Consider the following 13,544-nt stretch of genomic DNA (forward strand, 5'->3'; position numbering starts at 1 on the left):
AAATTACAGATTTCGCATTAGAAATACAAATATCTAATAAGCTCATGAGTTTTATTCATCTCCACCGTCAAAGGAAACCGAAACTCATTGAGGCGTGGAAGCGGGGAGGCCGGGGCCATTTTGTGGCCGCATGACGTCACCGCTAGCGGGCATGGCGTCACCCGCAGGAAGCCACGTGACCGCCGCTGGCGCTGCCCAAGGAGCTCCCCGCCTCCCGCGGGCGCCGGGTTGGGTTTGCGCATGCCCGGCCCGAGGGCGCGCTTGGTGCGCATGTCCCGGCGGGCCTCGCGGGGCGCGCGCCCCGTCTGCCCCGGAAGCGGTCGGCACGCGCCGCGGCTGGGCGCTAAGATGGCGGCGGCGTGAGTTGCATGTTGTGTGAGGATCCTGGGGCCGCCGCGTCGCTCGGGCCCCGCCATGGCCGTCACCATCACGCTCAAAACGCTGCAGCAGCAGACCTTCAAGATCCGCATGGAGCCTGACGAGACGGTGCGGACCGGGGCGGGGCCCGGGGGCGGGAGCGACGGGTGCCGGGCCTGGGTGGGGGCGGGGGGACCGGGGTTCCGGCGGGAGGGGCGGGGAGCACGGCGCTGGCCGGGGGGTCCTGTCCCCTCCCGCCCTCGCCCGACTTCCCCCCGCCACGCCCCCACGGACGCGGGTTCAGCCCTCGGAGTCTCGGGTCCGTCTCCGGCCGAGGCCCCACCTCCGGGTTGCCCGCCGGGCCCCGGCTCCAATGTCAGCGACCTCGCGGGGCGCGGGAGCCGCAGGCTCGGATCCCCGGCCCGACCCCGTTCTCCGAGACCGGGGCTCCGTGTCCCCAGCTCTCCGGGCGTCTTCTCGGGATCTCGGTGACTGGGTCTGGGAGCGGTAACCGGGCGATGCCGCCTGGTGACGGGCGACGACGGTGATGATAAACGGTCGCAATCGGATAGTTTGGGCCGCCGGTGCTTGTTGGCGTTTTATTCATGATCAGTCGCTGAGCGTCTTAGCAAATCTTACTAAATCTGCAAAACAAGCCTGTCATTTGGGAACTCTGTCCCCATTTTATGGCCGTGGAAACCCAGGAGTTTAGGATCTTTGCCATATTCACACAGCAAGTAAGTAGCAGAGCTGGAATTCAGGTTCCGTTCTGCCTCACCGTGAAAAGTCCAGGGTTTAAACGCGATGCTACCTTTTGAGTTGAAAGATTTAGGAAAGTCATACATACTGGATGTCTAACCCAGCTGACGCTGTTTGCTCAGCTCACGCTGTGACAGGGTTACTGAAATCCACTCTTCCCAGTAAAGGAAACAGGTTCAGATTTTTTGAACGGCTGAATGGTTTGATTTTGGGCAGGCTATTTAATCTTAGTTTTTAAAAATGGCAAACAACGATAGCTGTTTTGAATGGTGGTTAGGAGGCTTAGAAAGTGTGATGCGTAAACATTTAGAGACACCCTGGCAACTTAGGGGGCTCAGTAAATACTGGCGACTGATTGTCCAAGCTCAGCAGCAGGGAATACAGGACGCTTCTCTCTTCTCTTTATTCTTTTATGCTTTTCTTCATACTTCGTACCATATAAAATATGTATTTGATTTCTTTCTTTTCTCCTTATACTGTTTTCTCCATGGGAACAGGGACTTGTGCTGGGTTTCATTTCCTGCTGTGACCTCAGTGTTTAGTGAATGTCTCCCATGTGTAGACACTCACTGAACATGCCGTGGAGTGGCGGGATGATTCAAGGAATTCAACTCCAGCCTGCTTGATCGTGAGGCCCAGCTCCTTTGTCATTAGAGCTTGCAGTCTCTCCCTTGCCATATGAGAAGAGAAGAGGGAATCTTGGGGTTTACAATGGTTGCCTGTACCTTTTGTCCAGGTGAAGGTATTAAAGGAGAAGATAGAAGCCGAGAAAGGCCGAGATGCCTTCCCCGTGGCTGGACAGAAGCTCATCTACGCTGGCAAGATCTTGAGCGACGACGTCCCCATCAGGGACTATCGCATCGATGAGAAGAACTTTGTGGTTGTCATGGTGACCAAGGTGGGTACAGGGTGCTAGCTGGGGGAGCGCGTGGATTAGCCGCAAAACCGGCGAAGGGGCCTGTGTGCCCAGAACAGATTAGCCACAGTCAGGGCGGAGCCCTGACGGGGCAGGATGTCGGGGCTCGATAGGAGTGCTGACACCCGTTCCCTTTTCCTGGCTGCCACAGGCCAAAGCTGGCTCCGGCACCTCGGCACCCCCAGAGACGTCACCCACCACTGCCCCGGAGTCCGCCACCTTCCCTCCCGCCCCTGCCTCCGGCATGTCCCACCCCCCACCGACCACCAGAGAGGACAAGAGCCCATCGGAGGAATCAGTCCTCACCACGTCCCCGGAGTCCATCTCGGGGTAAGGCGGCGGGTAGTGGCGCCAGCTTGGACCCTGGCCTCCCGGCACATTCCAGCGCCCACCCTGTGGCCCCAGGCACCTGGGGGGAGGGCAGGCCGCCAGAAGCCAGGGTCCGATTTCTCTCTCTTGAATTTGCAGCTCTGTTCCCTCTTCAGGTAGCAGCGGGCGAGAGGAAGACGCGGCCTCCACGCTAGGTGGGTGGGCGGGCCCCAGGGTGGCGGCCACCAGGGCGCCCCGTCCTGTCCCCATCCCCCCCCCCACTGGGCCTTATCTGGGTGTGGAAGGGCCTGTCCGCTGCCCTTCCCTCCGCCTGGTGACACAGGCCTGGCCGCTTCTTCCACAGTGACTGGCTCTGAGTACGAAACGATGCTGACAGAGATCATGTCCATGGGCTACGAGCGGGAGCGGGTCGTGGCTGCCCTGAGAGCCAGCTACAACAACCCCCACCGGGCCGTGGAGTACCTGCTCACGGTGAGGCAGGGCCGTTGCCTCCCCAGGGAGGCCTGGAAGGGAGGATGCACCCCCGACAGGCCAGCGGGAAGGCAGCACCTGCCCCCACAAGACTGGGGGGCGCTTCCTGCCAGGAATGACTTCCTGTAGGAGGCTGGGCACAGGCAGTGGGACAGGCCGAGGCGGGCAGGGCCACGGCCTTCTCCACCTCCCACCAGGGCAGGGCACGGGGGTGTTGGGAAGGGACAGGAGGTTTCCGCATTAGAACTGAACGGGATCTCTGTCAGGGAATTCCGGGGAGCCCCGAACCAGAGCACAGCTCCGTCCAGGAGAGCCAGGTGTCAGAGCAGCCGGCTACAGAAGCAGGTGAGGGGCGGGGAGGTGAGCGCGGTGAGGGGGGGTGTGTGCCCTCAGGGCGCCCGACCCTGCCCTTGCCCCTCGCGGTCTCCCCTGGTCTCAGACCACACCCCCCCGCCGGCCAGCAGGAGAGAACCCCCTGGAGTTCCTGCGGGACCAGCCTCAGTTCCAGAACATGCGGCAAGTGATCCAGCAGAACCCGGCGCTGCTGCCCGCCCTGCTCCAGCAGCTGGGCCAGGAGAACCCACAGCTCTTGCAGGTGCAGGTCTGGGGACAGGAGGGAGCCCCGGCAGGGAGCAGGCCTTGCCCCAGCGGGGTTGGTAGGCCACCTGTGACTCCCACAGCTGCCTGTAATCCTGCCGACCGTCCGTGGATGTGCCCGGGCTGTTGTCACCGCCCCCCACGCCAGGGGCCAGAGGACACGCCAGGGGCCAGAGCAGCCTGCCAGTTACCCAGGCACCCTCGCGGCGGGGTGGGTCTGCGTCCAGCCTCCGCAGCCCACGTGGCCGGGATTGTGTGACTGTGGCTCGGCTCCGCGTACAGCGGGTGCTTCGTAAATAACCATAGGCCGGCAGGGCGGTGCCCTGGAACGTTCCCAGGCAGAGGGGCCGTGGCACCTGGGGTGAGCAGGGCCCTGAGGAGGCCGCGAAGAGCACAGGGGCCCCCCCCCGGGGCTCTCCACAGCCCGCGGCTCTGGTGTCCTGCTGGTGCTGCCACCTCTCACCTGCCCTCCCTCCACACTCCTCCACGGCTGGCTTGAGCCCCCGTGGGTGTACTCCCTGGGCATCAAAGTCTTCCTCAGAACCAGCGCAGGCGCCCACCACCCTCACCCCCTCCCCGAGCCTCCTCCTCCCTCGGTTCTCCCTGCCTTGGGCAGGACCGGCCTGTGGTTGCTCAGGCTCCAGGCCCCCCACAGGCCATCCACCCGTCCTGTCGGTTCTAGGACAGCCCCTGCTCTGTCCCTGGGGCTGCCACCCCCTCACCTGGACCCCTGCCTTTCCCAGACCACTGCTCCTTCACGCCCCCCCATTCCGTTTTCTACCCGAGAGCCAGATTACTAAAGCTTTATTGTGAAATTAGTCAGGTCCACACAAAAGTAGCCAGAATTTTATCACAGCCCGTAGAGGAGCGAGCCTCATGAAATGTCTCACACACCGGGTTTCCTTTCTCCTACTGGACTGTCACGCAGACACATGGCTTCCATTGCACGGAGGTTGATCGGGCCTGCCTCTTGCTGCCTCCTTCCCTTGTGCCTCTTCCGCCGCCTCTTCCTCATTCACTCCACTCTTGCCACGTCCTTTCTTTAATGGAGTTTGCCAGGTGCAGCCTCACCCAGATGTGCTTCCCTCCCTGTCCCCTGGGCTCAGCCCATACGAAGCGCGGTCTCCCCAGCCCCTCCATCCTTCCCGGCATGCCACCTGCCGCGGTCTCACCCCTTCACCTACTTGCTTAGGGCCCTTCTCTCCCTGGCCTGTGCCTACTCATTCACTGTGCGGTGGCGTTGGCCCAGACCATGCGCTGTCTGTGCACCTGCTGAGTGGAAAAGCAAGGGCCATGAGGGGCACCGGGCGTGGGTCACTGTCCCCTCCCCTCCCTCTGCTACAGCAAATCAGCCGGCACCAGGAGCAGTTCATCCAGATGCTGAACGAGCCCCCTGGGGAGCTGGCCGACATCTCGGACGTGGAGGGCGAGGTGGGTGCCATCGGCGAGGAGGCCCCCCAGATGAACTACATCCAGGTCACGCCCCAGGAGAAAGAAGCCATAGAGAGGGTAGGAGGCCTGGCTGGGGGCCCTCGGGGTGGGGGGGTGGGGGGCGCGGCCGGCCTTCTGCCGCTCACCTCTATCTGTCTTCCCGCAGTTAAAGGCCCTGGGTTTCCCAGAAAGCCTGGTAATCCAGGCCTACTTCGCCTGTGAAAAAAACGAGAACTTGGCTGCCAACTTCCTCCTGAGTCAGAACTTTGACGACGAGTGACGCGGGGAGGCCAGGCCGCCCACCCCCCCACCCCGCTCCCCCTCCTCGAAAAGTTTTATAAAAGAAAAAAATATATATATATTCATGTTTATTTAAGAAGTGGGAAAAAAAATCGAAAACCATTAAAAAAAAAACAACAAAACCACCCCAACCTGCTGCCCTATTCAAGTGGCTCCCCGTTAACCATCTCGGCCCGGAAAAGACCCGGGCCCGCCAGCTGTCCCCCCTTCCCCACCCCAGCCTGCTGGAAGGAGCTGGCAGGATCGGGAAGTGACAGATGGGCCCCTCTTGGCCTCTGTCCCAGCTCCCTGCAGCCAGATGGTGAGGCGGCTGCTTGCCTCCCCAACCCCCAACTCCTGCCTCCCCCCCCCCCCCCCAGGCTGAGTGGGAAGCTGGAACCCCAAACTTTGATCCTCCATTGCACTGGCCCAAATTTGTCCACGTGGGCTGAGCGCCTAGGGGCCTCACTCTGGCCTCAGCCTGCCTTCAGCGAGCATCTCTGCCAAGGGGGAGGCGGTCCAGAAGGTTCTGCTAAGTGGGAGGGGTCACATCAGGGCCCTCTAGAGGCTGAGTCCACCCCTCCCTCCCCCTCCAAAATGGAACTGTCTCTATGAAAAAGGTTTTGAAGTGAATAAAGTTTTAAAAACGAGCCCTGTGGTCCGTTCCTGCTGGGGCTTCCCACCCTGGCTTGTCTGGGGGCTCCCTGGGTGCAGGCGATACGGGATGGCGAGAAGAGGCCAGGCCCCCCCCAGGTTCTCTCCCCATGAAGCTGTCTCACTCCCGGGCAGTGGGCCCTGGCCCAGCTCTGGAAGGGCTCCCCCTCCCTCACCCATTGTCACTGCAGTCTGTTTTGGCTATACTTCCCCCCTGGTAATTGGCTAATTACTGGAGATTAATGTTGGTAAACAGAAGCCTTCTTCTCTTCTGCCATCTGCTCCTCCATTATTTCCCCATCACATCCCGCTCTCGTCCCCAGTTGGTCGGCAGGGCCAAGAGCCCCTGTGAGCAGAGCTGGGTGGGGAATTCCCTGGCCACAGGTGGCGGGGAAGGAGCCCTGCGCAGGGGCAGCCTGAAAGCGTTGGAAGCACAGAACTTTCTCCAGCTGGGCAGCAGGCTTTATTGGGAAAGGACGAGCCTCAGGAGCCGGGGGCCTCAGAGGCTGCTGGGTCCTGGGCAGCAGCCAGCGCGGCAGCTCGTGCCTCCTTCTTCTTCCTCTGTTTCTCCTCCTTGAGACGCTTGCGCTGCTCCTTCTCCATGTCCTGCAGGAGCTCCTGGAAGCGGGCACTCCGCGGGTCCACCTGGTAGCCCAGGCGCTCCTGGGCTTCCGCCTGCAGCCGCGCCCGCCGCTCCTTCTCAGCCTGCGCCTTCTCCCAGCGCTCCTGCTTCTGCCGCCGCCAGTCCTCGATCATCTTGGGCATCTTGGCCATGCACTCTGCAATGTGCTGCTCCCTACGTGGAAGGAGGGGGGTGACCGTGAGGGCAGTGCCACCCAGCGAGAGCAGGGCCCACCATTCACACCGCAAAGCTGTGGCATATGGGAGGAAGGCTAAGTGCCGGCATTAGCTGCCAGAAGTCCTCACTAAGTGAAGAGATGGGTGGGAGAGGTGAACCTACTTGCCATATGACCTTGAGCAAGCAAGTGGGCCAAGCCCGTTCACATCCAGGGGCAGACCCAACCCCACATAAGCACACTTCTTCACTGGACAGACATGAGTGAGTGCTGACTATGCCAGCTCCTGTTCCAGGCACAGGAGCGAAAGCAAGAAACAGACACTCTCCTCCAACTCTTTTGAGTCTGTGGCTACCACCAGTAGCCCCATTTGAAAGATGGGGAAAGTGAGACTGGGAGAATCAAAGGCCAGGGTCATCCAGCTGAGGTAGAGTCACATCCCAGGGCCACTGTCCACTGCCTTGGGTGACCGTGCGTAAGTGGCACTCCTTTCCCAGACCTTTGGGTCCTCATCTCTACCGTGAGGGGCTGTCTCCCTTTTAGAGCTGCCGGGAGGGCAAGAATGTTGACCACCAGCAGCACACTTGGCCCGGCCCCTTTTTCCACTCTCCCCCTGTATCCAGTGCCCAAATTCAAATCGGTCCTCTGCCCTTGCTTCCAGGCCAGCAGCCACGTCCCCAACAGCCACCTCCCGGCTTCCTGCTGCCACTCTTGGCCCCCTACGGTCTCACCGCAGCTGCCAAAGGGCTCCCTGAGCACCTGAGGTAGGGAGGTATCATCTCTGCTTGGAGCCAGAGCCGGAGTCAAAGCCCACGTCCTCCCTGGCTCTGCATGACCCACTCCCCTTCCCCGCCACGTCCTCAATGCCTTCCACTCTCTTTCGCTCGAGCCACGCTGGCCTCCCGGCTGTCGCTTCTGGCCCATTCCTACCTCAAGACCTTTGCACCCACTGCTCTCTCTGTGGGGATGACATCTCCCCAGGGCTGCCTCTGGTCATCCAGGGCGCTACTTAAATACCACCTCCTCGGAGAAAAATGAACCCCCCCCAAACCGCTCTCCCTCCCTCTTTCGCCCGGTTTTATCTTCCTAAGGTTCCTCGGACGCTCAGGTCGGTTCTGTTCCCTGCTGTGTCCTCAGCGCCTGGGGCAGAGCCTCCGAGCACACAATAGGCCTTCAGGTAAAGATGCGGACAAAGGGAGGGTCTGCCTGGCAGCCAGCCGGGCACGCGGGGGCATCTGCAGCCCACGGCGCCCGCGACGGGCGCGCGGCGGGGCGTGAAGGGCGAGGCCCGCACCTGGCCTGCCGCTCCCGCTCCTCGGCCAGCTGCCGCGCCCGCAGCGACTCCTGCATGGCCGCCAGGCTCGGCTCCCACTCGCGCTCCTCGGCCTCCAGCTTGCACAGCTGCTCCCGCGACGGCCACAGCGCCCCGGCGGCCACCCCGGAGGCGGCGCCGTGCCGCGCGAACTGCTTGGCCGCGTGGCGCGGCCCGAGCTGCCAACGCGGGGTCAGCGGGTTCTCCGGGTCCGGCCACCAGGGGCCCGGCGAGCGGCGCGGGGGCGGCGGCGCCCGGTAACCGCGGGCGCCCGGGCCGAGCACCGCGGCGAGACGGAGCAGGCCCCGCGCCCCTGCCACGGGCGCCGCCATCTTGGCCTGCTGGGGTCCTCGGGGGCCGGCCGGGCTGGCCACGGCGCTGCCTGCGCGCGAGGCCCCGCTGCCGGGCGAGCGGTCGGGCGACCTCGCTGCCTGCAGGGTGGGCGGGAACGGGGCTCCTTTCTATGTGATATTTTCCCCGGACAATTTAAAGTTTTATTTTAAGTAGTTATAAAGTAAAAACCGTATGGACGATTTAATTAGGTACAGACTTAAATGGCATTTCGTGTGTTATTTTTAAAGTGTAAACGTTTTATTTTGAATAATTACTTAAGCTAAATATGACTTCAGTCTTCAGTGCATTTACGTATTGGTTTAATGTGAATACAAAACAAACGTTAACATATGGATTAGAGTGGACTTACTGATAATTCTACTATAAAACGATTGGGACTAGTATTAGAAGAATTTGTAGCTTTGAAGTGGAGACAGTGGCCACAGTAGTTGCTGCGTGCAGGGAGAGGGAAAGAGAGATGTGATGTGGGGGCATTTTCAGGACTTGGAGTTGTCCTGGGGGGTGCTGCAGGGACAGACGCTGGACATTGTGTGTCCTGCCATGGCCCCCTGGGTGGCCTGGGGGAGAGTGTCGACTACAATGTAAACCATTATTCATGTGGTGCAGCAGTGCTCCAAAAGGTATTCAGTAAATGCAATGAATGTGCCATGACGATGAAAGAGGTTGTTGATGTGGGAGGAGTGGGGTGGTGGGGTGGAGGGTATACAGGAACCTCTTATATTTTTCAATGTAACATTTTTTTCTGTGATGTATGTATCCTCAAAAAAAATACGATTTACAAAAATGATGGGGTGGGGGGTGGGGAGTGGGGTATATGGGAACCTCTTACGTTTTTTATGTTTTTTAATGTAATAGTCTCTGTGATCTATTAACTTTAAAGAGTGTTAAAAAACGCATTTGCTGACAAAAAAAAATTTAAAAAGCAAAACAAAAACAAAAACCAAAGCAAACATTAAGTGTTTAGATTTTGTTTCAGTACACACTCTATCGACCTAAATATTTATTACATACTTTATTTGATTTGATTTTTGTTAGAGAATTTGTGAGTGTACAGAGCAATCATGCATAAAATACAGGATTCACGTACAGCATCCCACCACCTACATCTTGCATTTGCGGAACATTTGTTACTATTGATTTCATTAAAATTTTCTTTTAAAAATGATCTATTTACATAAGCTAGTTATTTCAATTCCTCTTTAAAAGTACTTATTTTACATTGCAGTTAAATATTATTTAAAATTTTATTTTAAATATTATTGTGAATATTTATTTATGTCTTTTCATTAAATGTTTATATATATATATATTATCCCCCCCTCCCTTGCGGCTTTCTTGCTGTCTGCTCTCTGTGTCCATTTGTTGAGCACTCTTCTGTGTTTTTACTTGTCTCCCTTTTTTGTACTGCATCACCTTGCTGAGTCGCCTCTCCGCAGTGCTTGCAGGCTGGCCAGCAAAATGTTAATATATATTTTTTATTTCTTTCTTTCTCCCCTCCCTCCCCTATTGTTTGCACTCGCTGTCTGCTTGCTGTCTATTCTTTGTGTGCTCGTCTTCTCTTTAGGAGGGAGGCATGGGAAGGGAAACCAGGACCTCCCATATGGGAGGGAGGCACCCAATGGCTTGAGTCACCTCCATTTCCACTTGTTGTGTCTCTCATTGTCTCTCTTCATTGTGTCATCTTGTTACATCACTTTGCTGTCTTGCTCATCTTCTTTCAGGAGCCCTGGGAACCAAACCTGGGGCCTCCCATGTGGTAGGCAGGCACCCAACTGCTTGAGCCACGTCTGTTTCCAATCTATTTTTTATTGTCTACAAAAATTAGAAGTTTAAAATATATTTTTCTCTTTTTCCTTTTAGGCAGTACCTGAAATTGAACCCAGGACCTCATACACAGGAACCAGGCCCTGAGCTACATCCGCTCCCATTATATCTATTTTTAAACGTTTACCATGTTTGATGGTGGTGCAGCAATCCAACACTATAACAAGAGGTTTGCAGTGTGCCTGCACAGGTGAGCCAGGAAGCCTGACAAGAAGGGTTCTAGCAGCACCAGGTCCCTCAGTCTCAAAGTGAATGTACCTCCCAGCCCAGTCCATCCATGGTAGAAGGAATCCCTAAATCATGATGTTTCAACCCAATGGGATATATATTACCCGGGAATGAAAGGGAAACTATTACACCTGCACATAGCGACTTGGATGCTTCTCCCAAATTAAATGTGGGACGAAAGAAGTCAGGCCCAAATGATTCCTTTTTGTAAAAGTTCACGCAGATTTATATCACTGGGTAAAGTTTACACAAATGGTCCCTTTTATATAAAGTTGGTTTTTTTTTTCAAAGATTTATTTTTTATTTATTGCTCTCCCCTCTCACCCCCCGTTGTCTGCTCTCTGTGTCCATTCGCTGTGTGTTCTTCTGCGTCCACTTGCATTCTTGTCAGTGGCACCGGGAATCTGTGTCTCTTTTTGTTGCATCATCTTGCTGCGTCAGCTCTCCGTGTGTGCGGTGTCACTCCTGGACAGGTTATGCTTTTTTTGCATGGGGTAGCTTTCCTTACGGGGCACACTCCTTGTGCGTGGGGATCCCCTACACGGGGGACACCCCTGTATGGCATGGCACTCCTTGTACGCATCAGCACTGCACATGGGCCGGCTCACCACATGGGTCAGGAGGCCCTGGGTTTGAACCCTGGACCTCCCATGTGGTAGGCAGATGCTCTATCCGTTGAGCCAAATCCACTTCCCATATGTAAAGTTTTAAAAACCTGTGTTTATGAACCATAAGTGGTAAATGATAAATAGAAGCAAGGTAGTGATCATTCTGGAAGTCAGCTTGGAGGGCCCCTCTGGTGGGGGAAAGGGGCAGGAGAGGGCCTCAGGGTGCTGGACACACAGGGGTTTGCTTTCTAACAGCTCACTGAGCTATTCCATTCGCTTTTCTGTTGCTGGACCTGGGTGAACGGGTGAACGTTACCGGGATGCCTGAACTGCAGTCATTTTTAAGTTGTATGTAACTGTTATACACTTTTTTGGTGGATTTATTATAGTTCACAACTTCAAAAGCAAAAATAAAATGGAGGAAGGCAGATGTGGCTCAGGTGACTGGGCTCCCACCTATCACATGGGAGGTCCCTGGTTCGGATTCCAGTGCCTCCTAAAGACAATGAGTTGGTGGAACAGGCAGGTGCAGCAAGCTGACACAACGAGAGACACAAGAAGAAAAAACATAATGAGAGACACAGCAAAGCAGGGAGCAGAGGTTCTGGGTGCCTCCTAAAGAAGACAGTGAGTTGACATGACGGGCAGGCTCGACGAGCTGACGCAATAAGATGACACAACAAGAGAGACGAGGGGAGGAAAAACATAATGAGAGACACAACAAAGCAGGGAGCGGAGGTGGCTCAAGCGATTAGGCACCTCCCTCCCACATCAGAGGTCCCAGCTTTGGCTCTTGGTGCCTCCTAAAGAGACAAGGAAGTTGAACAGACACAGCAAATGCAAACAAGGGGATGGGGAGAAATAAAATCTTTAAAAAATAAAATAAAAAAATAAAATGGAAAGAATCACTGCCAGACGTCTAAGTTCCCCTGGGCTCCCCTCTCCCCAGTTCACTGTCTGAACAACCCCCCCAAGATTCTTGTGTATTGCAGAGAGATGATTGGTCCATTTGTATTTACAGTGTTCATGAATTATTCTACAAAGATGAAAGAGTAGAGGCATTTATGCCAACACTCAGATTTAACAAATTTAACCTGATGGCTCATTTGCCTCGGCTCTTGTTTTTCTTTTTTCTCCCGTTTAATGAAACCTGACTGGTAACTATTAGACCCTCAAATGAGGGTGAGCTCGCCACCCTCCCCTACCGCTCTTTTCCTTCTCTGCCCTTTTTGGGAGTAACAATCATTTTGAAATTAGCTGGTTCTGGAAGGACCAGTCTTTATGCATTCACAACTTACCTAGAATCTGTGGAAACAATATATAATCAATATATTTAAAACAGGGGGAAGCAGATGTGGCTCAAGTGATTGAGCTCCCACCTACCACATAGGAGGTCCCGGGTTCGGTTTCTGGTGCCTGCTGGAGAAGACAAGCAAGACAGTGAGCTGGTGCGGCAGGCAGGCGTGGCGAACTGATGCAACAAGAGGATGCAACAAGGGAAACGGACTTGGCCCAGTGCTTAGGGCGTCCGCCTACCACATGGGAGGTCCGCGGTTCAAACCCCAGGCCTCCTTGACCCGTGGGGAGCTGGCCCATGCGCAGTGCTGATGCGCGCAAGGAGTGCCCTGCCACGCAGGGGTGTCCCCCGCGTAGGGGAGCCCCACGTGCAAGGAGTGCGCCCTGTAAGGAGAGCCACCCAGCGCGAAAGAAAGTGCAGCCTGCCCAGGAGTGGTGCCGCACACACGGAGAGCTGACACAGCAAGATGACGCAACAAAAAGAAACACAGATTCCCGTGCCGCTGACAACAACAGAAGCAGACAAAGAAACAAGACGCAGCAAATGGACACAGAGAACAGACAACCAGGGTTGGGGGGCGAGGAGAGAGAAATAAATAAATAAATCTTAAAAAAAAAAGATGATGCAACAAGGAGACACAAAGAAGAAAGACAATGAGAGACACAACAAGCAAGGAGCTGAGGTGGCTCAAGGGATCGAGCGCCTCTCTCCCACATGGGAGGGTCCCAGGTTCAATTCCCTGTGTCTCCTAAAGAGAAGTTGACCACACAGTGGATGGACACAGAGAGCAGACAGCAAGGTTCAATTCCCTGTGTCTCCTAAAGAGAAGTTGACCACACAGTGGATGGACACAGAGAGCAGACAGCAACGGGGGGGGAGTGGGGTGACAAAATAAATCTTAAAAAACAAACAAACATGGTGTTCCTAAATGCTAACTTGCACCTAATAGTTTTGTAACAACTTGTTTGTAACTCTCTCAACCCCGTGCTTTCTAGATGTTTCCACATTGATCCCTGTAGACACCGGCTTTGTACCCGAGTTTCCCACGTTGTAGGTCACAGCCCATTACTGATTTAGGAAATCAATGAGGTGAGTTAATGAAATAAAACAGAATGGAATAAAAATGCCAGGTTGTATCCCAGAAGCAGCACGCGTATTGTTTTGTAATTTTTTTTCTTTCTGTTGCGTTACCACCCATGCATGTATGTGCATACTGGAGTTCCAGTTGCAATTGCTGCTAAGAAACCTCCGCTCAAAGAATCATTGGGGAAAATGGATGTGGCTCAATGATTGAGCTCCCGCCTACCACAGGGAGGTCCTGGATTCAGTT

At 55.6% G+C, this 13,544-nt stretch overlaps 2 protein-coding genes and 1 long non-coding RNA gene across 3 annotated transcripts; 2 read left to right on the forward strand and 1 right to left on the reverse strand.

Moving 5' to 3' along the window:
* Positions 1-289: 289 nt before the first annotated feature.
* RAD23A (RAD23 homolog A, nucleotide excision repair protein) lies at positions 290-5,790 on the forward strand. The gene is made up of 9 exons (XM_058290556.2): positions 290-486; positions 1,853-2,014; positions 2,184-2,362; positions 2,501-2,556; positions 2,706-2,833; positions 3,100-3,178; positions 3,298-3,428; positions 4,775-4,939; positions 5,028-5,790. The coding sequence occupies exons 1-9, from the start codon at positions 415-417 to the stop codon at positions 5,139-5,141; spliced, it is 1,086 nt and encodes a 361-aa protein (XP_058146539.1). The 5' UTR covers positions 290-414; the 3' UTR covers positions 5,142-5,790.
* GADD45GIP1 (GADD45G interacting protein 1) lies at positions 5,215-8,251 on the reverse strand. Its single transcript, XM_004476024.3, has 2 exons — positions 7,886-8,251; positions 5,215-6,590 (listed from the first exon to the last, which is right to left on the reverse strand). Exons 1-2 carry the CDS (start codon positions 8,233-8,235, stop codon positions 6,278-6,280), a joined length of 663 nt encoding a protein of 220 aa, XP_004476081.1. The 5' UTR covers positions 8,236-8,251; the 3' UTR covers positions 5,215-6,277.
* A 64-nt stretch (positions 8,252-8,315) lies between these two features.
* LOC111759865 (uncharacterized) lies at positions 8,316-13,350 on the forward strand. Its single transcript, XR_002793723.2, has 3 exons — positions 8,316-8,445; positions 10,118-10,271; positions 12,260-13,350. It is a non-coding gene; the product is annotated as an uncharacterized lncRNA (long non-coding RNA).
* The last annotated feature ends 194 nt before the right edge of the window (positions 13,351-13,544 follow it).

The sequence above is a fragment of the Dasypus novemcinctus genome, chromosome 30 (genome assembly GCF_030445035.2).
Source record: "Dasypus novemcinctus isolate mDasNov1 chromosome 30, mDasNov1.1.hap2, whole genome shotgun sequence".
Lineage (NCBI taxonomy): Eukaryota > Metazoa > Chordata > Mammalia > Cingulata > Dasypodidae > Dasypus > Dasypus novemcinctus.